This window comes from Amblyraja radiata, chromosome 3 (genome assembly GCF_010909765.2).
Source record: "Amblyraja radiata isolate CabotCenter1 chromosome 3, sAmbRad1.1.pri, whole genome shotgun sequence".
Lineage (NCBI taxonomy): Eukaryota > Metazoa > Chordata > Chondrichthyes > Rajiformes > Rajidae > Amblyraja > Amblyraja radiata.
Window position 1 is genome coordinate 88,787,060 of NC_045958.1, and position 26,895 is coordinate 88,813,954.

A 26,895-nucleotide genomic window follows, 5' to 3' on the forward strand; every position below is an offset into this window, starting at 1 on the left:
CTTGTCAGTGGATTTGTTAACAATATTGGGATTGTTACTGAGTGAGTGGAGGGTTGCGTGTTAGAGAATATGTGGTTAGAGTGGGTAAGGGAAGTGGAGAACTCAAGAAGGTTGATGTGCTGACAGTCAGAAATAAAAAGGTGCAGAGAAGGTAGAAGGCTGGAAGGAGGAGTCCAGGAGGAGGTGGCACATCGACTGACATCTATTATAAACCTACTGACTCCCACTTCTTCGAACCCTGCCTTCTGCAAAGACTCTATCCCCTCCTCCCAATTCCTCCGTCTACGCTGCATCCGCGCCCAAGATGAGGTGTTCCATACCAGGACATCTGAGATGTCCTCATTCTTTAGGGAACAGGGGTTCCCCTCTTCTATCATAGATAAGGCCCTCACAAGAGTGTAAACAGTATCCCAAAGCTTCGCTCTTTCTCCCCCTCCCCCCAGTCGCCACAGGGACAGAGTCCCGCTAGTTCTCACTTTTCACGCATTAGCCTCACATACAGTACATAATCCTCCGATATTTTCCCCACCTCCAACAGGATCCCCCTTCCCGCTTACCGTAGAGACCGTTCTCTCCACAGCTCCCTGGTTAACTCATCCCTTCCCATCCAAACCACCCCCTCCTCAGGTACTTTCCCCTGCAACCGCAGGAGATGCAACACCTGTTCCTGTACCTCCTCCCTCGACTCCGTCCAAGGAACCCAACAGTCCTTTCAGATGAGGCAGAGGTTCACTTGCACCTTCTCCGACCATTCTGACTGTCCTCCTGATTAAATTTTATCTTAGTGTGCTTCGTTGCCAGCTTCCTCTAGCTACATTTTCTTTGATCTACTTCCTTTAATCTCATATTCACACCTTACCCTTCCATATCTCTGGCTCCCTCTCCCCACACTCTCAGTCTGAAGAAGGGTCTCGACTCAAAACATCACCCATTCCTTCTATCCAGAGATGCCGCCAGACCCGCTGAGTTACTCCAGCATATTGTGTAAACCAGCATCTGTAGTTCCTTCTTACAAAATACTCTAAATGTGGTCCCACCAACGTCTTGTACAACAGCAACATAACATTCCAACTTCTATACTCAGTACCCTGACTGATGAGGGCCAATGTCTCCAAAGCCTTCTTTACTACTCTATCTACCTGTGACATCACTTTCAGGGAACTATGAACCTGCACTCCTAGATCCTTCTGCTCTACAACACTCCCCAGGCCGACCCATTTCCTGCAAAGCTCCTGCCCTGGTTTGACGTCCCCAAAATGCAATACCTTGCAGTTACCTCTATTAAATGACATTACCCATTCCTCAGCCCACGAGCCCTGCTGATCAAGAACCTGCCTTAATGTTTGATAACCATCTTCACTATCTAAGATGCCATCAACTTTAGTGTTATCTGCAAACTTACTAATTATGCCTTGTACATTTTCTCATCCAAATCATTAATACAAACCACATACAGCAATGCCCAGCAATGATCCCTGAGGCCCACCACTGGTCACAGGCCTCCAGTCTAAAATACAAATTCCACCATCAGCCTCTGCTTCCTTCCATGAAGCCAATTCTCTATCTAGTCGGCCAGCTCTCTATGTATCCCGAACTTGCATGACAGGTAGGTGGGCTGATTAGCAGGTTGTAGACCACATAAACATTGTCAGCGTTGTGTATAGTGAGGGAAATTGCCAAAGGATTCAGCAGGATTTAGACCTTTGGGATTTAGAATTTGGGAATATAAATTGGCAGATAGATTTTAATCAGGATAAGTTTGAGGTAGTTGCACTTTGGGAAATGCAAAGGAAACTGTACAGTAAATTGCCGGGCTATAAGAAGAATTGTTATACATAGGGAACTCAGTCTTTTAGTATAGTTTAGGGATACAGCATGGTAACAGGGCCTTCAGCCCACCAAGGCCGTGCCAACCATCATTCCTCCCGTTCATATTAGTTCTACGTTATCCCATTTTCATATCCACTCTACACATTGGGAGCAATTTACAGAAGAAAATTAACCTACTAACCCAGGCATATTTACGATGTGGGAGGAAACCTGAGCACCTGGAGGACACCCAAGCAAAGTCACAAGGAGGACATGCAAACTCGACAGGGACAGCATCCGAGGTCAGGATCGAACCCAGGTTTCTGGCGCTGTGAGACAGCAGCTCTATCGCCTGTGCTACTGTGCTTGGGACCTCAGGTCTTAAGACCGATACAACATGGAAACAAGACCATCGGCACAAGGTGTCGATAATGATCAAACTGGTCAAACTGAACAAATCTAATTTGCCTGCATTTGGCCCCATCTCCCTCAAAACCCCTCCAATCCGTATGTCTATTCAATGTATTTTGCAAGGAATAATTCTATCTGTATCTATAGCTTCCTCTGGCAGCTGATTCCAGACACGGACTACCCTTCAATCTAAAAGTTTGCCCGAGGTCCCAAGCTTTAGAATCCACTCCACTAGGAAAAACACTATAACCATTTACTTTTTCCGAGCCCTTCATGATTTTGTGTACATCAATAAGGTTACCACTCAGCCTTCTATACTCCACAGAAAAAGTCCCAGCCCTGTCCAGCCACTTCCTATAACTCAAGCCCAAGTAGGTAACATCCTGGTGAATCTCTTCAACACTCTTTCCAAATTAATGACATTCTTCCTGTAGCTGGGTGAGCAGAACTGCACATAATGCTCCAAGTATAGTCTCACTAACAACTTGTACAGCTGCATCATGTCATCCCAACGTTTGCACTCAATAAACTTTCCAATCAAAGCAAGTGTGCCAAACGCCATCATTACATGTCCATCACAGGGGTTGCATCTTCTGCGGTTGCATAGGACGGTATGTTGATCAACATCACCACCAATTTTCATTTTGCACTCAAATTTACTTGGACCAATACCGACACCTCCCTCCCCTTTCTTGATCTCACAGTCTCCATCACAATAAATAGACTATTGACTGACACCTATTACAAACCCACTGACTCCCACAACTATCTTGACTACACTTCTTCGCACCCTACTTCCTGCAAAGACTATCCCCTACTCCTAATTCCTCTCTGCCGCATTTGCGCCCAAGATGAGGTGTTCCATACTAGAATGTCCGAGATATCCTCATTCTTTAGGGAACGGGGATTCCCCTCTCCAATCATAGATGAGGCCCTCACACATGTCTTCTCGGTACCCCACAGCTCCGCCCTTGCTCCCCCTCCCTCTAGTCGCAACAGAGACAGAGTCCTCCTAGTCCTTACCTTCCACCCCATCAGCTGTCGCATACAACACATAATCCCCCAAAATATCCGCCACCTCCAACGGGATTCCACCACTAGCCACATTTTCCCATCTCCACACCTTTCCGCCTTCTGCAGAAACCGTTCCCTCTGCAACTCCGTGGTTAACTCATCCCTTCTGACCCAAACCACCCCTTCCCCAGGTACCTTCCCCTGCAACCGCAGAAGATGCAATACTTGTAACTTTACCTCCTCGACTCTGTCAAGGGACCCCAACAGTTATTTCGGGTAAGGCAGAGGTTCACTTGCAGCTCCTCCAACCTGATCTACTGTATCCGTTGTTCAAGATGTGGACTCATACATCAGTGAGACCAAACACAGACTAGGCCTTCGTTTCGCGGAACACCTTTACTCAGTCCTCGTGAACCAACCTGATCTCCCGGTTGCTGGACACTTTAATTCTCCTTCCCATTCCTACACAGACCTGTCTGTCGTCAGTCTCCTCCATTGTCAGAGTGAGGCTAAATGCCAATTGGAGGAACAGCATCTCATATTTTGCTTGGGCAGCTTACAGCCCCAGTGGTATGAATATTGATTTCTCTCACTTCAGGTAACCCCGGCATTCCCTCTCTCTCTCCATCCCTCCCCCACCCAAGTTGCACTAGCTTCTCATTTTCACCCTACTAACATCTTACAATGACCTTTTTCCTTTATCATCGTTACCTTTTTGGATATCTTTCATTCATTGTTCTTTATCTCTCCACATCACCGTATATATCTCTCGTTTCCCTTATCCCTAACCAATCTGAAGAAGGGTCTAGACCCGAAACATCACCCATTCCTTCTCTCCAGAGATGCTGCCTGTCCCGCTGAGTTACTCCAGCTTTTTGCGTCTATCTTCAGTTTAAGCCAGCATCTGCAGTTCCTTCTTACATATTACTCTAACATCCCTCTGCTTTACATCACATTCCATGGCCCTACTGTTCACTGTGAAGGTACTGGCCTGATTTGATTTTCCAAAATGCAACACCTCACACTTATTATTCTATTAGCCATACTTCACCCAGCTGATCACGATCCTGCTGTAATTTTTGATAACTATCTTCATTGTCTAATATACCAGTCAGTACATAAATAGTCATTTTTATCTTGCAAATAAGCATAGATACAATACAGCTGAATGTTTTCCATATAGTTCATTCTTACTTTTGTTACTTCATCACAAAGATTTTCAAAACTTTCTTCATGCCTTTGAAGTCGTTTTGAAAGATCGGCAATCGCATCATTCTTCTCTTCCAATTCAATTGTCAATTGAGTTTTTGTAGCAGTATATTCCTTTTGTGATCTTAAAACACACGAAGTGCATGTTTTTGAATGTGAATAATACAAAACAATCAAAATTGTGCGTCAATGTTCTTGTGAGGTTATTAAACTTTTTACCAATGATTCACTTATTGTCTTCAAAATACAATGCATCGGAAAATCACACCCCGTAATAGGCAGATTATGTAAACGCTTACTTCTGTAATTGATCTGTCGATTCTACAACTTTTGTTCTCTCCCGTTCATACGAGAATTCAACATCCCTGAGTTGTTGCTTGATCATTTCCAAAGTTGACACTGCGTTTGCATGGCTTGATTTTTCCACTTCCAATGCATTCTCAAGGTCACGAATCCGTAACTACACAAAAAAAAAACTAGAATTCAAAAAATTGGTATCATAATGGGGGAAACTGTGATAATTACAGCTGAAAAATTGAATAGGTTTTGACCATTTAGCAGATTAATAAGATAAATGTTTAAAATGATGTAATATTGTAAAGTTATATATTGTAGCATAAATCTAGGCATGAATATGTGGTTTAATTGCACACATTCCAAATCTGAATATAGGTTAACAACACATATCACGTAATTTTTACCCAAATATATCGACTAATACAGTAGAAGTGTAATTGAATGGCAAGGAAGACTAAAATAGATGGAAGTTCAGGAAGATCAACAATCTCTGAGAAAGGATGTGCTGGCTCTAGAGTGGGTCCAGAGGAGGTTTACAAGAATGATCCCAGGATTGAGTGGGTTACCATATGATGAGTGTTTGATGGCACTGGGCCTGTTTACACTGGAGTTTAGAAGAGTGAGGGGAACCTCATTGAAACTTACCGAATAGTGAAAGGCTTGGATGGAGTGGATGTGGAGAGAATGTTTCCACTAGTGGAAGAGTCTGGGATCAGACGTCAATGCCTCAGAATTAAAGGACATTCCTTTAGGAAGGAGATGAAGAGAAATGTATTTAGAGGGAGGTGAATCTGTGGAATTATTTGCCGCAGAAGGTTGTGGAGGGCACAGATTGATTCCTAATTAGTCCAGGTGACATGGGTTATGGGGAAAAGGCAGGAGAATGGGGTTAGGAGGGAGAGATGAATCGGTCATGAATGGCGGGGTAGACGTGATGGGCCAAATCATCTAATTCTGCTGCTATCACGTATGACGTTATGACCCGAATAACAATTAAGAAGTTGTAGCGGCACCAGACGTGGTGAACAAACAGTTGCTTTATTCAAACATTACATGTAAATTTGGTCCTGCAGCTGAGCGAGGGTGGCGTCTCGAGCTCAGCTACCTGTCGACTCTTGATCTCTTGTGTAGGACACTCCCCATAACCCATGACGTCACGTGACAGTCCTCATAACCACTGACGAGGGTTTGACCATAAGTAGTCTAATTATCAGCTGACGCCACAGGACCCGCCCCCCCTCCCAGAACCGGAGGAAGGAAAACGAGCAGGCCAACGAAACGTGGCAGCCAAAACTCGTAAATGCACAGGCGAAAAGGAACAGAACACGTTAACCTTCTACAAGAAGGTGTGTAAGCATGGTTGAGGGCGGCTCCTGCTGAGGGTCGGGACGGTGGGGCCCGCAGACGCAGTCGAAGCTCCGGCTGCGGGCCACCCCAGCCGCATGCTGAGGGGTGCGAGGAGACCAATGCAAAAGCCGCAGGATGGACGAGACAGTCGCATCTGATCGACCAGCAAGGGATCGTGTCCCGAGAAATACGGCACCCAGCAACGGCTGGGAGATGTCGGCAACAATGCAAACCAAAGAAAAAGAATAAACTAACAGCTAAACCCGGCTAGGTCATTACAGTGTAAAAAAGTGAAAATAAATAAAACAAACTACAGTGAGCAAACAAGTCCAAAGTGGTAGGAAAGTTCAAATTGTCCGGTGTCTGATGTGAAGCTGTGCTGGAAGTTGGAAAACTGGAGGTTGCAGTGACATCATCCGATCTGAAATGGAGCTGTTGCTGGCAGTCAGGTTGCAGAGACACCATCCGGCCTGAGATGGCGTTGTTGATGGCGGTTAGACTGCAGAGCCGGCATCTGGCCGGAAGGTGACGTTGTTGACGCCTGTCCGAGCAGGCCAAGCGTAGTTTCCATCCTGCCGCGGCGGCCATTTTTGCAGTCGCTGCGGCGGCCATGGTAGTATGCCTTGGCGGCCATTTTGGCGGCCTGCTGAGGAGGCCTTCAACGGCGGCCAACCGAAGCGATTTCTGGATGTGTGCAGGGCAGCCGGCATCGATGGGTCTCAACCCACCGCTGTAGGTAGGGACTCCACCCACCGTCGCTGGTGTTGTCGGTGACCGGCTGTGTTGCCACGCCCTCGGCGGAGACTGGAAGCTGCCGGGGAATCCGTCGTGGGACCACCAACTCACGACCGGCCGAGACCGCACCCCGCTGCTGGGCCGACCACAGACCGACCGGACGGGCAGCCAGGGTTCTTTGAAATCCGCGCCGGCGACGTGCAAAAGGATGTCTTCGGCCAGCCACCCCAGGTAGGCCCGCTCGATCGGTAGGCCTTGAGCAGCAGCCGGCGGGGTAATGGGAGTGCCCGCTCTCTCCCCGATCCCGGGGCCGTTGGGCGGGCGGCGGTGATGCTGGGAGTGGGAGGGCTGCTAAACTCGCAGCTCCTGCAGCAGCTGGTGGGGGAGCGGCGGCAGCCGCGGCCTCTCAGCCCCGGTGGTCGGCTCCAGGCGGGTCATGCGGGAGCGATTGGCGGCCGTCAAACAAGGCCCAATGACCCGGGCGGCCTGCAGCATACCTTACCGTAGGGCCGGGTTCGCGGCAGCATCGTTCAGCAGGGCTGGGCTGTCGGCTGCAGATATCAGGTCTCCCGAGGCTGCGTGCGTCGGGAGAAATCCAAAATCCCAATTGGATTGTCGCCGGTCACCAATGTAACAAACAGTTGCTTTATTCAGACATTACATGGAAATTTGGTCCTCTAACATATCGTCATTGCTGCTGCAGCTGAGCGAGGGTGTTGTCTCGAGCTCAGCTACCTGTCGACTCTTGATCTCAAGGTGAGATCTGCTTATGTAGCAGAACACTCCTCTTAACCAATGACGCCACATGACAGCCCTCGAAACCACTGATGAGGGTTCGACCGTAAGTGGTCTGACCATCAGCTGACGCCACAGGGTATAGTAGTAATTTTAACATTCAAAGCTAATGTGCAATTTGGATAATCATGTACAATGGTGTTCAATAGAAGTTGCTGACTCCGAGTTAGGTTCAGTAGAGACTGTCTTAGCAATTTGCGCACATTTTAACAGGAATTGTCCAACACGCAGTGCAAATATATGTAGATGTATTTAACACTTGCCATACAGGATCCAACATTACAACCAAGTGTCACAGTGACCAGACTGCACAAAACCCTGTTTTACTACGATCCTCACAACAGGTAATGCAGAAGCAGTTCATTGTTGGCAACGAACAAAAATTTTTTGTAAACATTCCTCTTCCTCTGCAGTCAAGATTAAATAAAACTTCATCAAAACAAATGTTTAATGAATTATACATTGACACAATGATTGCAGGGGCATTTAGTCCAGCTGCATGGGAAAGAAAAACAGCATTGCGGATCAGAAGCCTCTCATTAGTCACAGTTTTGCTGTATAAACTTCCACCCTCATAAAACATAGAACAGTATTGCATAGGAACAGGCCCTCCAGTGTTAGATCGTAAGGGATAGAAGTAGAATTAGGCCATTTGGCCCATCAAGTCTATGCCATTCAATCATGGCTGATCTATCTTTCCCTCCTAACCCCATTATCCTGCCTCCCCATAAACCTCTGATACCTGTACTAATCAAGAATATATCTATCTCTGCCTTAAAAATACCCACTGACTGCCTCCACAGCCTTCTGTGACAAAGAATTCCACAGATTCACCACCCTCTGACTAAATACATTTCTCCTCATCTCCTTCCTAAAAGAACATCCTTTATCCTTCACATCCTGGACATCACAAACGTGAAACAGTCACTCTCACACTCATAGGCTCAGAGAGCATAGAAACAGGCCATTTACCCCAGCTTTTCCATGCCGACCAAGGTACTCTATCTATAATAGTCCCACCTTCCCACATTTGGCCCATATTCCTCTAAACCTTTCCTGTTCCTGTCCAAGTATTTTTTAAATCTTGTTATAGTATCTGTCTCAATTACCTCTCTGGCAGCTCATTCCATATGCCCATTACAATCTATGTGAAAAAGTGGCCCCTTAGATTCCTAATAAATCTTTCCCCTCACCTTAAACCTATGTCCTCTGGTTCTTAATTACACTACTCTGGGTAAACAACTCTATGCATCTACCCTATTTCCGCCCCCCCCCCCCCCCCCCCCCACCCCCACCCCACCCCCCAGCTCTTCAGCACCCCGCATCCCTTTCAGTGTGAAGAGCTCTGACCCAAAAGTCACACGTTCTTTTTCTCCTGAGATGCTGTTTGATCCTTGAAGGTGGTGACACGGGTAAATGGGGTGGTCAAAAAGGCTTTTGGTACATTGACCATCAGCCAGAGTATTGAGTATAGAAGTTGGGATGTCATGTTGCAGTTATGTAAGACAATGGTGAGGCTGCATTTAGAGTATTGTGTTCATTTCTGGGCAATATGTTATAGGAAAGATGTTGTTAAGTTTGAAAGGGTGCAGAGAAAATATACAAGGATGTTGCCAGGACTCGAGATTCAGAGCTATAGGGAGAGTTTGCAGGCTGGGACTTTATTCGCTGGAGAGCAGGAGGATGTGGATCTTCTAGAGGTTTATAAAATCATGAGAGGAATAGATCGGGTAGATGCACAGAATCTCTTGCTCAGAGTAGAGGAATCGAGAACCAGAGGGCATGGGTTTAAGATAAAGTGGGAAAGATTTTACAGGAATCTTTGGGGTAACTTACTCACACTAATAAGTGGGTTTATGGAACGTGTTGCTTGAGGAGGTAGTTGAGGCAGAGACTATCGCAACAAGTTTAGAAGGATATGGTCCAAAGGAAGACAGGTGGGACTAGTATAAATGGGATATGTTGGTCAGTGTGGTAAGTTGGGCCGAATGGCCTGTTTCCACGCTGAATGACTATGAATAAAGTCCTAGCCGGCCCAACATCTTCCTATAGCATAGGCCCTCAAGTCCTGGCAACGTCCTCGTAAATCTTCTCTGAACTATTTCCAGCTTAACAACATCTTGCAGAGTAACCAAAAATACTCCAAATGTGGCCTCACCAGTGCCTTGTACAAATGTAACATAACATTCAAAATTCTATAATCTTTACCCTGATGAAGATTTACAGTATATGTCGAAGGTTTTCTTGACCACCCTATCTACCTGTGATGCCACTTTGAAGCAAATAAATAGCTACCCTTCTATATCCCTCTATTCTACAATACTCTCCAGAGCCCTGCATTCACTGTGTAGGGCCTGCCCTTGGTTTGACTTTCCAAAATGCATTCCTCAGCCCACCTGCCCAACTGATCAAGATCCTGCTGTAATCTTTGAAACCATCCTCTCGATCTAAAACACCACCCACTTTAGTGTGATCTACAAACTGCCTAATCCTACCTTGTACATTCTCATCCAAATTGTTGAGACTCAGCAGGTTCTAAGCCCCTAAATACTTTTTGTTTCTTTGATGAGATTAAAACTGATGAAAAGTAAGATTTATGCAGCGACATACAATTGGCTGTTTCAATTAGGATAACTGAGATTTACCTGAATAATTTCAGAGTTGAACTTTGACTCCAGATGGGCAGCCCTTTCTGCCTCAATATTTTCTTCCAATAGTTTCACTCTTTGTTTTCCCATCTGAAAGTCATGCAGTTGTGAGATTCATTAACACAAGAGGGTTAACAGACATGCATGGATATTCCTGCACTTTTTTTAAACATTAAACTTTTGGTAACAAAAAAATTGGACTTTGTCTTTGTATTTAAACAGCCCAAATATTGATGCACATTATTTTTCTGCTTGGATTTGACATATTGGTTGGAAATTATGTGGGGATTCAGATAGCAAAGAAAATAACTGGAAAATACTTAGCTTCACAACTTTCAAACACCAAATAAATAATGTTGAAATAGAAAGAGTGTATGAAAATAAATTTCTGGGTGTGATTCTTGATCACAAAATCTGCTGGAAACCCCATATAAAACATGTGAGAGCAAAAGTAGCACGGAGTATTGGAGTGATGGGGAAAGCAAGGCATGTTTTGAATGAGAGAGCACTGTATATTCTGTACAGCTCACTTGTGTTACCGTATGTAAATTACTGTGTGGAAGTATGGGGTAACACCTACAAAACCACCTTACAATCACTAAGCACACTACAAAAAAGTGCTATTCGTATAGTAAACAATGTAGGATATCATGAACACACCAATATACTGTATTTAAAATTACACACCTTAAAGATTAAGGATCTGGTAGAATTTAAGACTGCACAAATAATTTATAAAGCAAAAAATAAACTGCTACCTGTAAACATACAAAAACTGTTCAAAGACAAAGAGGTTATAACTTTAGAGGGAAACTAAACTTGAAACAGCATTATGCTCGGACCAATTTAAAAAGTATGTGTATTTCCATTTGTGGGGTGATTTTGTGGAATGGTCTTGACGAAACGATTAAACAAAGTATGAATATAATGCAAGTTAAAAAAATGTACAAAAGATATATCTTTGAAAAGTACAGTAATGAGGAAGGAGAATGTAAATCTCACAGATGTTAATGGTGCTTGTTCTTTTTGTTCTTTTCTTTTTTTGTTCTTTTTTTCTTAATAGCTTGATTGGAGTAGTTTTATTTGAATTGTCTGTTTAGTTTATTTTATTGAATTTTGCATTTGTTAATGGTGAAGAATGGGGGTAGGACTTGACAAGCATGGGCTTCTTCCTATCCTTTTTCGAACGAGTCTAATGTGTATTATGTTGAAATTGGCTTTTGATTTTTTAATTTATGTATGCACATATATGTTATGTATATGTGTGTATATGTATATATGTATGTATGTATATATGTACATGTATATGTATGTATGTGTGTATGTATTTATGTATATATATATGTATATATATAATTTTCCTTTTATTTCATCTTTTCTTTTCTTCTTTTTTTTTTAAATCGTTTGAAATAAAGATAATCAAAAAAAAAATTTGTTTTTAATGTTCATACATTTTGGTTTCAACGGTGTTTGTAATTGCTCAGGTGTGTTTAATGCAGGTATAAGAGAGCTCTCAGCACCTGGTCTTTCCTTCAGTCTTTCCATCACATTTGAAAAACTTTTATTGCTGTTTATCAATATGAGGATCAAAGTTGCACCAATGAAAGTCAAAGAAGCCATTATGAGATTGAGAAACAAGAATAAAACTGTTAGAAACATCAGCCAAACCTTAGGCTTACCAAAATCAACTGTTTGGAACATCATTACGAAGAAAGTGAGCTTACTAATTGCAAAGTGACTGGCAGGCCAAGGAAGACCTCCACAGCTGATAACAGAAGAATTCTCTCCATGAGAAAGAAAAATCCCCAAACACTTGTCCAACAGATCAGAAACACTCTTCAGGAGACAGGAGTGGATTTGTCAATGACCACTGTCTGCAGAAGACTTCATGAAGAGAAATACAGAGGCTACACTGCAAGATGCAAATCACTGGTTAGTTGCAAAAATAGGATGGCCAGGTTACAGTTTGCCAAGAAATACTTAAAAGAGCAACCACAGTCCTGGTAAAAAGGTATTGTGGACAGATGAGACGAAGATTAACATATCAGAGTGATGGTAGGAGCAAAGTATGGAGGAGAGAAGGAACCGCCCAAGTTCCAAAGCATACCACCTCATCTGTGAAACACAGTGGTGGGGGTGTTATGGCCTGGGCATGTATGGCTGCTGAAGGTACTTTCTCACTTATCTTTGTTGATAATACAATTGCTGATTGTAGTAGCATAATTAATTCTGAAGTGTATAAGACAGATCCTATCTGCTCAAGTTCAAACAAATGCTTCAAAACTCATTGACCGATGGTTCATTTTATACCAAGACAATGATCGCAAACATACTGTTAAAGCAACAAAGGTGTTTTTCAAAGCTAAAAAATTGTCAATTCTTGAGCGGCCAAGTCAGTCACCCGATCTGAACCCAAATGTTTGTGCTTAACATGATGCCAAGTTAAACTGATCTCATCTCACCCTACATGATCCATATCCCTCCATTTCCTACACGTTCCTGTGCCTATCTAAAATCCCACTATGTATCTGCTGCCTCCACCACCCCTGGCATTGAGTTCCAGGCCCCGACTACTCTCTGTGTAAAATAACTTGCCCTGCGCATCTCCATTAAACTTTCTACCTCTCACCTTATTGCTATGCCTTCTAGTGTTGGACATTTCCACCCTGGGAAAAATATTCTGACTGTCTGCCTCTCAAAATTTCTATATACATTGATCGTCTCCTCTCAACCTCTGATGTTCCAGAGAAAATAACCTCTCCCTGTAGTCAAATCCCTCTAATCAAGGAAACATTCTGGTAAATCATTCTCTCCAAAGCCTTCACATCCTTCTGATAATGGGGCAACCAGAACTGCATGTAATACCCCTAATGCAGCCTAACTAAAACCCTGTGGAGCTGCATCCAGACTTCCTGATTCTTATATTCTAACTCTTCCTGACTAGCAATGAACGCAAGCATACCATTTGCCTTCTTTACTACCCGATGTACATGCGCTGCCACCTTTAATGAGTTATGAACTTGGGCTCCAAGATCCCTCTGCACATCAATCCCATTAAGGGTCTTGCCATGAACTGTACACTCTCTCCTTACATTCAACATCCCAAAATGCAACACCTCACATTTTCTTGGGTTAAACTCTATTGGCCATTTTTCCATCCATTTGTGCTGCTGATCTCAATAAATTCTCTCCGACTTCCGGTGGCGACGCGAGCAGATGGCTGCTTAATTTCGAGCTCCCGATAGCAAGTTTAAAACTAGCCTCCCTTAATTCACTAATTGCTACATAATTCACAGTTTTCTGTTTTGGAATGAGTGGGGGAGCGACAACTAGAAGTCAAAAGAAACGTGTCGGACGAGAAAGAAAGAATTCACCGGAGATGGACAAAGCTCAAAGCTCAATAGATGACTCAGCAGAAACCGTGCGCTCAATGCTACACAATATCAGTAAGGAAATACATGACTTCAGGACTGAATATAAAGTGGACTTACATAAATTTAAAAAAGAAATCAAAGAAGACATGAAAACCGAACTCAGAGTACTGAAGCAAGAAATCTATCATAAACTTTCTGCAAACTCCAAACAAATCCACGCCCATGAAACTAGACTAAACAAAGCTAAAGCACGAATTGAAGAGGCTGAGACAATTAACATGGCTGTGAAAAATGTGCTGTTTAAATCTATGAAAAAACAAAAAGCCATGCAAGAAAACTGATTTGGAAGGACGGTCTAGACGAAATAACATTCGCATCTACGGCGTACCTGAAGAGAAAGAAGGAAAATCCATGTCTGAATTTGTGGAGCAACTTTTAAAAACTGAACTCGTAATAACAACGGACACTAACGTACGGATCCAGCGCGCGCACAGAGCTTTGGCTCGCAAACCGGAAGGTAATTCACCACCTAGATCTATAATGGTAAATTTCCTGGCGTTCAATACCAAAGAAATGGTATTGAAAAAGGCCTGGGGAAAGAAGATAATGATTGACGGGCGACGTCTATCATTTGACCACGACTATGCAACGGAGGTTGTCCAGAAGCGCAAGGCATATAAGGGAATAAAGAGGGCCCTGAAGGAGAGAGGTGTCCGCTTCCAGACCCCGCTGGACAAGATGCGTATTCACTGGGAATCAGGAACATGCACATATCATAGTGCACAAGGTGCAGCGCAGGAATTGAGGAGGAGAGGCTACTCCGTGGAGACACCTGATTACAGCGCTGAGGAGCTGGCGGACCCAGAGATGGAGCGTCTTCTCCAGGCTTTGACATGGCAGAGAGTTGGAAAGAGGAGCAAAGATGAGAGTGAGACAGCAAGAGAGCGACTACAGGAGTCTGAGCAGACCCCATCCAACTAGCTTTTATTGTGTCACAAATTCTTTTGGACTAAAAAATAAGTGCTATCGGATGACGTTGGACGATACTAGGATGCGTGAAATGGAGTGTTTCACCTCTAGTGAGGGGCCCTCTGGGAGGAGGCTTTCCCCTATACCTGCCAACGGGGACTCAGGGTGGAAAGGAATCACCCTTACTTGGAAGTCAGCTGTTTTTTCTTTTCTTTTCTTTTTTTTATTTGGCACATGTTGTCCAGATGTTCAGACCTGCACAGTTTCAAGTTATCTGGAGATTTATGAATGCAAAACAGGAGTAGGTAAATTAAATGTCACTTAATACTATCAAATTGGTGTCACTCAATGTAAATGGGATGAATAATCCAGTTAAAAGGAGCAAGGTCCTGGCTAAACTGAAAAAAGAAAAGGCCCAGGTACTATTTTTACAAGAAACCCACCCTCCTCAACAAGAACATGAGAAACTAAAACGCTTTGGCTTTAGAAATGCATTTTATAGTTCCTATAAAACTAGCCAAAAGAGGGGAGTGGCTATCCTTATTACAAATGCAGTCCAATTTGAATGCCATAAAGAAGTCAGGGACAAAGAGGGAAGGTATGTATTAGTTAAAGGAAAGATGGAAAACAAAGTCGTGACACTGATCAATGTATATGCCCCCCCAGAGAGTACCAAATGTTTTTTCAAAACTCTGTTTGACATTATTGCTTTAGAGACTGAAGGTATTTTGATATGTGGAGGGGACTTCAATGTGGTCATGAATCATAATTTGGATACAACAAGCCTAAAAAAAACAAGATGCATCTGACCAAGTTTATTAACACATCAGTACAGGAAATGGGCCTAATTGATGTTTGGAGAGAACTTCGCCCTTTAGAAAGGGACTACACACACTATTCAGTACCTCACTCAGTCTACTCCAGGATTGACTACTTTTTGATGAATACGGGTGAAAGTCACAGGATCACAGAGTGTAAAATCGGGGTGGCAGATGTATCTGATCACAGTGCGATCAGCTTGACAGTACACCTGAATAGTAGAAAAAGAAATACTGTTTGGAGGCTCAATGTGGGTATTTTGAATAATAAGGCAAATGTGGAACAAATAAGGGAAGAGATAAAAAGGTACATAGAAGAGAATGATAACGGGGATGTGGATCCTGTAATTCTGTGGGATGCTATGAAGGCAGTTATACGTGGAAAGCTGATCGCCCTGACATCATCACAGGCTAGCTACGTATGAACATAAAGTAGAAAAACTGAAAGAATTGGAGAAAAAACATAAAAACATACAGGATCAGTTGGTACTAAAACAGATTACGGAAAAAAGGGGGGAGATAGATGAGATCCTCAGGGGAGATATGGAAAAAAGGGCAAGATTCGTAAAGCAGACCTATTAGGAAGCAGGTCCAAAAGCAACTGGACTCCTGGCCAGACACCTGCGTAAACAGCAGGCCTCTAATACAATTCATAAAATGAGAGATCCTAAAACCAATCAATTATCACATGAGCCAGATGAGATAGAAAGAATATTTTAAGAATACTATAAGAAACTCTATTCTAAACCACCATCAGCTGACGAAAGGACAATGAGAAGTTTTCTTAACTCACTTGATCTGCCATCATTGGTGAGATACAAAATAATACCATTACGTCACAATTTACGGTTAATGAGCTGGAAGCTGCAATCAGTAGACTCAAGGCTAGTAAATCACCAGGCAGCGATGGGTTTCCACCAGAATGGTACAAGGCCTTTAAGAAAGAGCTAACACCTCTGCTCCTGTCTTGCTTTAACTGGACCCTTAAAGAAGGCAGGGCTCCCCCATCATGGAAGGAAGCAATTATTACCATTTTACCCAAGGAAGGCAAAGACAAAGAGCAATGTAAAAATTTCAGGCCAATCTCAATTTTAAATGTAGACTACAAACTATTTACCTCAATCATTTGCAAAAGACTCGAGACTTTTGTACCAGATCTGATTAATGAAGACCAAACTGGATTTATTCGGGGGCGTCAAACACAGGATAATATTAGAAGAACCCTCCACATTGTGGATAATGCTCAAAAAAAGGATACAAATATGGTCCTGGTTAGATGCAGAAAAAGCCTTTGATAGTGTTAGTTGGGTATTCTTGTATGAAGTATTGAGGAGATTTGGTTTCAATGAAGATGCAATTCGGTGTATTAAAAAATATATCAGGAGCCTACAGCTAGGATTAAGGTAAATGGAAACATATCAAAAAGGATCCAGTTAGAGAGGGGCACAAGGCAAGGATGCTGTCTTTCTCCTACTCTCTTCGGTTTGTATATCGAACCCTTAGCACAAGCAATAAGGCAGAGAGAAGACCTGCAGGGGGTCAAAATAGGGGGGAAATAACATATAATTGGTCTTTTTGCTGATGATATCATTATTTTTCTTGAACGACCAGATATATGTCTCCCAAATCTAATGAACCTATTTGAAGCATATGGATACTACTCAGGGTATAAATTGAATATAACAAAAACACAAATTCTTTCATTCAATTATTCTCCATCCCAACAAATCAGAGATGCATATAATCTGAAATGGAACTCTAAAACAATGCAGTATCTTGGTGTAACTATAACCAAAACACTTTCCAACTTGTTTGAAACTAATTATAACAAAATTGAAGAAAACATCAAAAAGGATGTTGAGAGGTGGTCGACCCTTCCTCTAGACTTAAGTGCCAGAATACAAACGGTAAAAATGAATCCCTACCTAAACTACTATATTTATTCCAATCTCTCCCAATTAATGTTCCCCGAGATAAATTCATAGCCTGGGATAAAATGGTCTCTAGATACATTTGGAATAGCAAAAAAACAAGAATAAAATTAACAACACTTCAACTGCCGAAAAGCAAGGGTGGAATGGCTTTACCAAATCTGAAGAAATACTTTTATGCAGCTCAACTCAGACCTCTGGCTTGTTGGTGTAGACCTGATTATGAATCGCGATGGAAAGAAATGGAAAGGGAGATACAGGGTTACCAGACCCAGATTTTGGTGGGGGACAAATATCTGAGAGGGGCTTTGAGACATGCTATGGATCCAATAGTAGCATTTACGTTAGAAATATGGAATGTTATAGTGGAAAAATACAAATTGAAAAGAGGGGTTCATGCATTGAATTGGTTCGCATATGACTCAAAGTTTAAGCCAGGGGTGTATGATTCAAAATTCAAAGAATGGGCATAAAAAGGCATAAAGGCAATGTATACAGTTTCAGAAAATGGCGAGTTTATGAGCTTCCAGGATTTAAAGTCAAAGTATGGTCTCGAAAACAAAGATTTTTTTAGATACTTGCAATTAAGAGACTACTTTATAAAAGAGATAAGGCCAGAACTAGATGAAACTTCAAATAATGTGATCAAGGTGATTGTGGATGCATACAAACAGAAGGGGTCTCGGGTCATCTCTGCTTTCTACCAAGCTCTGGTGGAAAGCGGGGGAGAATCAACGCTCTACATAAAAACAAAATGGGAAGCAGAATTAAAGATTCAAATAACAGAAGAAGAATGGTATCAAATGTGTGAAACACAATGTTCATCCACAAGCTCACTAGTATGGAGAGAATTTTGCTGGAAGAATCTATCTCGCTTTTTTATAACACCCAAAATAAAAAGCAGACAACTTGCTGTCCAACAACACTGTTGGAGGCTGTGTGGGAGTACGGAGGCAGACCAGTCGCATATTTTCTGGAACTGTGTAAAGATAAGGCCATACTGGGAAAATGTTAATGTAGCTGTAAATAATATCTTGGGTTATAAAATCCCAAATACCTGCCCTGTGATGTATCTGGGGCGTATTAAAGATAGTGTAAAAATAGAAGATACATATTTGATTAAAGTTTTGCTTGCAGCAAGTAAGAAGGCCATTACCAGGCAGTGGCTTAATGAAAAAAGTCCAAAACAGGAACAGTGGTTAGAAATTGTGCGAGACATCTTTAATATGGAGAAATTGACATATTCCTTGAGAGTCAAGGAGAATTCATTTGAGAAGATCTGGGAAAAATGGACTGTTTATTTGAGCCATGACACCAATTAGATAAATGCCGAGCTAGATATGGGAAGATTGCGTTATATAGAACTAGATGGTATGTTTGTATGAATGTTGAATTATCTCCAGATAACTAATCAATGTAATGGTTTTTCTTTTTTTAATTTGGTAAGTGAACCACACGGTCTTATTCCAATTTTTTTAATTTATTTACTTCTCTTTTTTTTTCCCCCCCCATCTACTTATTTTTTTATTTTGATTGCTGTTTTTCTTACTTTGTTTTATTTATGGTGATGGTGTTGCACTGTTTTGAAAATATCTCTTAAAAATCAATAAAAATTTAAGTGAAAAAAAAAAAAAAAAAAATCTCTCCAATAATGCTTTTGAAAAATAATTTACATACTTGCTACAGAGAATTCTGAGGGATAGGATATACATGCAATTAGATGGACAATGTCTGATTAGAGAGAGTCAGCATAGCTTTGTTCGTGGGAGGTCGTTCGTCTCTCACAAATCTATTGAGGTTTTATTTAAGGTGTGACCAAAAAGGTTGATGAGGGCAGAGCTGTAGATGTTGTATATATGGACTTCACCAAAGCATTCAACAAGGCTCCACATGATAGGCTGCTCTGGAAGGTTAGATCCCATAGGATCCAAGGAGACATACCTAAATGGATTGAAAATTGGCTTCATGGTAGGAAGCAGAGGGTAATGGTGGATAGTTGCTTCACGGACTGGAGGTGTGTGACTAGTGATGTGCCTCAGGGTTCGGTGCTGAGCCGATTATAGTTTCTCATCTATATCAATGATTTGAATGAGAACGAACATGGCAAAATTAGCAAGTTTGCAGATGATACAAAAGTGGGTGGTATTGTAGATAGTGAAGATGGCTGTCAAAAATTGCAGCAGGATCGTGATCGGTTGGGCAGGTGGGCTGAGGAATGTTTGATGGAATATAAAACAGAGAAGAGTGAGGTGTTGCATTTTGGAACGTCTAACATGGGCAAGACCTACACGGTGAATGGTAGAGCTCTGGGAAGTGTTGTAGAGCAGAGGGACCTAGGAGCACATGTACATAGTAGTAAACTATGCCCAGTCCATCAGAGCAAAGTAGTAAACACTGCCCAGTCCATCATCGGCTCTGACCTTCCTTCCATCAAGGGGATTTATCGCAGTCGCTGCCTCAAAGGCTGGCAGTATCATCAAAGACCCACACCATCCTGGCCACACACTCATCTCCCTGCTACCTTCAGGTAGAAGGTACAGGAGCCTGAAGACTGCAACGACCAGGTTCAGGAATAGCTACTTCCCCACAACCATCAGGCTATTAAACTTGGCTCGGACAAAACTCTGAACATTAATAACCCATTATCTGTTATTTGCACTTTATCAGTCTATTTATTCATGTGTTTTGTAGTCAATGCCTACCTACTATGTTCTGTTGTGCTGAAGCAAAGCAAGAATTTAATTGTCCTATCAGGGACACATGACAATAAACTCACTTGAACTTGAACATAGTTCCTTGAAGGTGGTGTCATAGGGTTGTCAAAAAGTATTTTGGCACATTGGCCTTCATCGGTCAGCGTATTGAGTATAGAAGTTGGGAATAGGTCATGTTGCAGTTAAATAAAACATTGCTGAGGCCACGTTTAGAGTAATGCATTCAGTTCTGGGCACCATGTTATAGGAAAGATTTTGCCACATTGGCAAGGGTACAGAGAAGATTTACGAGGATGTTGCCAAGACTCGAGGGTTCGAGCTATAGGGAGAGGTTGAGTATGCTGAGACCCTATTCCTTGGAGTGCAGATGGATGAGTGGTGATCTTATAGAGGTGTATAAAATCAAGAGACGAATAGTTCGGGTAGACGCACACTGTTTCTTGTCAAGAGAGGGGAAATCGAGAACGAGACGACACTGGTTTAAGGTGAAGAGGGAAAGATTTAATAGGAATCTGAGGGGTAACTTTTTTACACAAAGGGTGGTGGGTGTATGGAACGAGCTGCCAGGGGAGATAGTTGAGGCAATGTTTAAGAAACAACTAGACAGCTTCATGGAAGGACAGGTTTGGAGAGATATGGGTCAAACGGAGGCAGGTGGGATCAGTATACATGGGACATGTTGGTTGGTGCAGGCAAGTTGGGCTGAAAGGCCTGTTTCCACACTGTATGACTATGATTTGTGGTTGACATAAATAACATTTTGAATGCACTTTCATAGTACAGACTATAACACTATAAGCGTTCAAAGTAGCTCACTGATATCATAAATGACTGCCATAATAAAGTTCATTTCCAGATAACTCCTAGATCCAAGGAAAACAGGTCACCTAAGCAAATTCACACATGAAACACATGTAATAATAAGTAGACACTTAGGAGCAGTACGTATCGCTCCAATTCCGAAAGGCATAAAAAATTATATTTTGATTTGGACGTAAACGTAGATGGGGTGATTAATAGGTTTGCAGACACCACCAAAATTGGAGTTGCGGACACTGAGGAAATCTCTCAAAGAATACAGCTCAGATAGATCAGTTATAGACAGGGGTGGAGAAATGGTAGATGGAGTTTAATTCAAACAAGTGTGAAGTGTTGCCCTTTGCGAGGGGTAGTATACAGTTAATGGCATAATCCTTAACAACGTTGATGTACGGAGGGATCTTATGGTTCAAATCCATAGCTTCCCGAAAGTGATAACATAATTGGAGAGAGTGGTAAAGAATGGTAAAGACCATATATTTACCTTCATCACTTGCCTTCAAGTCATGTTGCAGTTTAAAAAAATGTACTACTTTACTTAGTTCTTTACTAAATTGCATTATATTCCTCATAAGCCCCGTCTGATGCCACCTTCATAAAACTGACACACACTTCCTTTTTCTTCCTGACCAAGTTTACAACTTCCTTGGTCATCCACGGTTCCCTTACCTTGCTGTCCTTATACCTCCTCCCTACTGAAACATGCTGATCTTGCACTTTGATCAGATCATATTAAACAACATCCACATGTCATTTGTGGACTTACGTAATAACAACCAATCTACCCTCCTTTGCCTAATGACATTGTAATCTGTTATACCCTAATGAAGTACCTTCCCCCACCATCCAGATCTGTCCCAATTCAAAATAATTATGGAGTTGCGATCTCTGTCTCCAAATTCTTCTTACGATGCAACACCAGTCATCTGGCCCGGCTAGTTTCCCAATATGAGGTCCAGTATGGTCTCTCGAGTCGGACGGACCATGCACATAATGTTTAAGTAAACCTTCTTGGATACATCGAACAAATTCTGTCCCGACTAATCCTCTTGCCCTGAGTATGTTCCAGTCAATGTTGGGGAAGTTAAAAACACCCCAACTACAACAACCCTATGTTCTTGCACCCTTCTGTAATCTGTCTACATATTTGATCCTTAATCACCCCCTGTCTATTGACCTATAATATAATCCTTTTCTTATTTTTGAGCTCAACCCATAATGCCTCAGTAGGCATACCCTCCAATATGACCTCTCTGAATACTCCTGTGACATTCTCCCTGATTAGCAAAACAACTGCTCCACCTCTTTTACCCTCCTCTCTATCTGGTCTGAAACATCAAAACCCAGGCATGTTGAGCTGCCAGCCATGTCCCTCTCACAACCAAGCTCCTGTAATGGCCACAACATCTTTATTCCAAATACTGATCCAGGCTCTAAGTACATCAGCTTTACCCCCAATATTCCTTGCATTTAAGTAAACACTCTTCAGCCTTTCATTTTTATCATATTCATGAAGCTCTCCCTGCCTGTCCTTCCTCAGAAACGTACTTATCGTAACCTTCACTTTCTCATCAGCCCTTCCATTTGCTGACCTGCTGCTCGTTCCCACCCCCCTGCCATGTATAGATTTGGTTCTTAGACACCTCCAGATTTTTCACAACTTAAAATATTTGAATTATATTTCTCTCAACCACAAAAAAAAACATTGCATTAATCCAAGTTTTTATTCTTTGAGGTTATCTTCAGAACAGACTCCAAGCAGAACAGACTCATGGTTCTGCTTGGAGCAGAACCATGAATGGCGGTCCTGCACCTGTTTTCTATGTTTACTATGTTTTTAGCACAATAAAACTCTGATAATCTGGCAATAACCTGAAACGCCTTGGAAATTTTTTTTACATTATTGAATGTTATTCCTATTATTTACCATCACATCTTTAATTCACTTCTTTAAATGATGGTACATGTTTATAAATTTTCCAATGCACCCGGAGAGTTGGAAGGGAACATGGGAAACGGGGCGTCGTGAATAGGAAGATAGCATGGGAAACATCACTTTGTGTGGAACATGTAGAACCATTGGGATTTCTACATAGGCAGGTAGTGGATCATCAGAGCTTTACTGTAGTGTCCTTGTGAACAAACATAATTGTATCTTCTTCTATAGCTTCCTCTGGCAGCTTAATCCTGATATAGATTTTCCTCTGGGTGTCTGTCTTAAATCTCTTCCCTCTCACCTTAAGCCTGTACTCTTTAGCTTTTAAATCTTCTACACTGAGAAAAAAACTGTTAGCATTCACTTTTTCCATGTCATATCCCCAAATTCTTCTTCCACCACAACACCAGTAACCTGGCAAGGTTGTTTCCTAATACAAGGTTCAGTATGATTCTCCTCTCGAGTTAAACACTGAGTATATAACTTAATGACCACCTATGTTATAGTGCGGGCTGCACTTTTTTAATGGGAGCTATAAGCAAGGCGACTCCTTGGGTTGGAATTCCTGGGGCAGAAAGAGCAGAAAAAGGTGGCCATCCCATGTGGTCACCATTCATCTCTACCACACACTAACTTGCTGCTTAAAACAGCATTAGGTCACCTAACTAAGTTTGTATTACTCTATTTCGGTGAAGAAGACGTGCCACTATATACATCAACAACATACTTGGTTCTGGCTTTTCTTGATATGTATGTGTCTAAAGGGGAACAATCAGAACAGAAAAGCAGAGCACATGATTGTTTCTGTAGAAGATGGACATTTTCGTGTCTGGCACCTTTCTATCCATACAGGAGCTCACTGCTGGCATTCATGGAGAGCAGCTAGATGCTGATTATAGGTATGTCTTTGCAACACTTGACGTTGAATAACTTGCTTACCAAGGCCCAATTTGTATTTCATCAAGATTATTTGGCTCCAGACCTCATCACATCCTTGGTCCAAACTCAGACCAAAGTGCTAAATTCCACAGGTGAGGTGACAGTGACTGCCGCTGACATTAAGACAGCAATTCACTGTCTGTGACATCATGGAGTCCTGATAAAAACTGAAGTGATCACCCTGTTTCACTGCAGGAATTCCTCAAGACAGTGTCCTAGGATCAACCATTTTCAGCGACAACATCATTAAACTTCCTTCACTTATGAGAATAGGAGCTGGGATGTTTGCTGTTTAATTCAATTCACAACTCAGCAAGACCAAGAGACCATTCAGACATAGGTGGATAAGTAGCAAGTACTATCATTACTGAATTGCCAGGCAGAGACCATAGAGGACATTATCTTGTTTCTTCATCATTGCTGTATCTAGATCCTTAAAATCTGCACTCAACTGTAATGTGCGAATAATTTCATCAGAGGTTTGCAGTCATGCAACAAAAATTATTGGTGTTGTTAATAGTGTGGACAGTGAGGAATGCTGTCAGAAGATAGTGGGATTATAGATCAGCTGCGGAAATGGGCAGAAAAATGGGTAGATGGAATTTAAGCCCAGCAAGCGTGAGATGCTGTTGCACTTTGGAAGTTGAATGTTAGGAGTGTGTATATAGTTAATGGCAAGACCCTTAACAGCATTGACATGCAGAAGGATTTCTACAAAAATCCTCAACACTGATGCTCTGCAAGGATGCGTTCTCAGCCCCCTTCTTTACTCCTTGTACACCCACGATTGTGCAGCCATGGACAAATCTAATTCAATTTACAAATTTGCAGACGACACCACCAGAGTGGGCCAGATATCAAATAATATTGAGATGGAGTACAGGAAGGAGATTGAGAACCTCGTGACCTGGTGTCAAGACCTTTCTCTCAATGTCAGCAAAACAAAGGTGATAGTGATCAGCTTAAGGAAGCGAAGTGTCACACATGCCCCAGTTTGCATTGACGGCGCCAAAGTAGAGATGGTTGGAAGCTTTTCACTGTACCTCGGTACACGTGACAATAAACTAAACTAAAAAACTAAACTTGAAATCCAAATTCATAGGTCATTAAAGGTGGCAGCACGTGTACATATGGTGGTATAGAAGGCGTGTTGTATGTTTGCATTCATAGCCATGGGGCATTGAATATAAGAGTCGGAAAGTCATGACGCAGCTTTATAGGACTTTGGTTAGGCTGCATTTGGGGTTGCGTGCAGTTCTGGTAGCCCCATTATAGGAAAGATAAAGAGGCTTTGGAGAGGGTGCAGAGATTTAACAGAATGATGGCTTACCGTACACATTTACGGAATGCTGCCTGAATTAGAGGGTTTCAGCCACAGGGAGAGATTGGATTGACTTGGATCTGGGCGGCGCGACTCTTGTCAGCAGCGGCCTCTGCAGTCCGTCTGTATTTTTATTGTTTTCTGTCTTGTTCTATGTAGTTTTTATTGTTTTTTTTGTCGGGGTATGTGTGTGGGGGTGGGGGAACTTTAAGGTCTTTCCCCTGCACGGGAGACCCGACCTTTTCTTTGTCGGGTCTCCGTTGTCGTTGGGGCTGCAACGTGGAGCAGCCTCCAACAGGAATGACCTGGGGCTCCAGTCGCGGAGCTGCGGATCTACTCACCATCACGGAGCTGGCCGAGTCCGGAGCGGGTGTAGCTGTGGTGGAGCGCTGCTGTGACCCGACACCCGGAGTTTCGGAAGCTCCAACCGCATGTCTGTGGACAGTGATGCCGGGAGCCCGCGGGTCCCTGGTGGGAGACCGCTTTTCGGGGCTTCCGCAGCGGCGACTTCTCCCGCCCGAGTTGCGGGGTTGAAGATTACCTGGAGCGGGGCCTTACATCACCGCCCCGCGTGGCTTGGAATGGCCGCGGGACTTTGTGAGCGCCCGCCGGGGCTCCAACACCAAGAGCCCGCCGGAGCTCCAACACCAAGACCCGGTGCGTGGCCTTGCATCACCCGGCGTGGCTTTAATGGCTGCGGGACATTTAACATCGCCCGCCGGGGGCTTTGACTCTGTCTTTGACTCTGACATGGGGGGGAGAGGGGAGTGCAGGGGAGAGATATGTTTAAGTTTTGCCTTCCATCACAGTGAGGAGGACGCACTGTGATGGATGTTTATGTGAATTGAATTGCGTTGGTGTGTGTCTTGGTTCTTTTTTTGTATGGCTGCAGAAACCAAATTTCGTTTGAACCTCATGTGAGGTTCAAATGACAAATAAAAGGTATTGTATTGTATTGTATTGTATTGTTTTCTCTGGAACGTCAGAAGTTGAGAGGAGTCTTGAAGTAAATAAAATTATGAGATGCATAGATAAGGTAGACAGTGAGAACCTTTCCCCCAGGGTGGAAATGTTCAACACTAGAAGCATGGCTAGAAGGTGAGATGGGGAAAATTTAATAATGGGGCAAATTATTTTCTTACACCGTGAGTGGTGGGGGCTTGGAACACATTGCCCGGGGTGATGGAGGAGGCAGATAGGATAGTGCCATTTAAAAGGCTTTTATATAGGGATATTGATCATGTACATGTAGATGAGATCAGGAGATGAGACTAGGCATCATGTTTATCACAAACATTGTGGGCCGAAGGGCCCGTTTCTGTGCTGTACTGATTTATGTTTCATGTTCTATGTTCTATGACTAAAAGCTTGTTGTACATAGATATCTCAGGTTTCGAACTGAAAGGAATGGTAAAAAAACATACAGTGCTGGAGTAACTCAATCAGGCAGCATCTCTGGAGGACATGGATAGGTGACGTTTTGGGGAGGGACCCTTCTTCAGATTGATTTTGGTGGGAGGGGGCTGGTAGGAAATCTGGAAGAGAAGAGGAGTGGGACAAAGTCTGCCAAATTAAAGATGGATACAGATGAGGGGGAGGGTGTTAATAGGCAGATTGTAGAACAAAGGGCAGAGATGAAAAGACAGACGGAGTACGACAAAAGGATAGAGGAATTGCAAATTGTGAAGCTAGAGGAAGGAATGTAGATGGAAGGGGGAGACATAGGTGCAAATTTGCTCAAGGTAGTTAAAATTATTATAGGATAGCATAGAGTGGCGGTTATTTCTAGTGGTGAGAGAATCCGAAACA

General features: G+C 42.7%; 1 protein-coding gene across 8 annotated transcripts in view; it reads right to left on the bottom strand.

The window, feature by feature from the left end:
• The window catches only part of ccdc171 (coiled-coil domain containing 171), a 244,842-nt gene that overhangs the window by 176,372 nt on the left and 41,575 nt on the right, over positions 1 to 26,895 (bottom strand). For all 8 annotated transcript variants that reach the window (XM_033018273.1, XM_033018275.1, XM_033018269.1 and 5 more), the window contains 3 exons: positions 10,263 to 10,355; positions 4,743 to 4,903; positions 4,429 to 4,567 (listed from right to left, as the gene is read on the bottom strand). In XM_033018273.1, the coding sequence (XP_032874164.1) occupies positions 4,429 to 4,567; positions 4,743 to 4,903; positions 10,263 to 10,355 (393 nt within the window). The remainder of the gene's footprint in view (positions 1 to 4,428; positions 4,568 to 4,742; positions 4,904 to 10,262; positions 10,356 to 26,895) is intronic.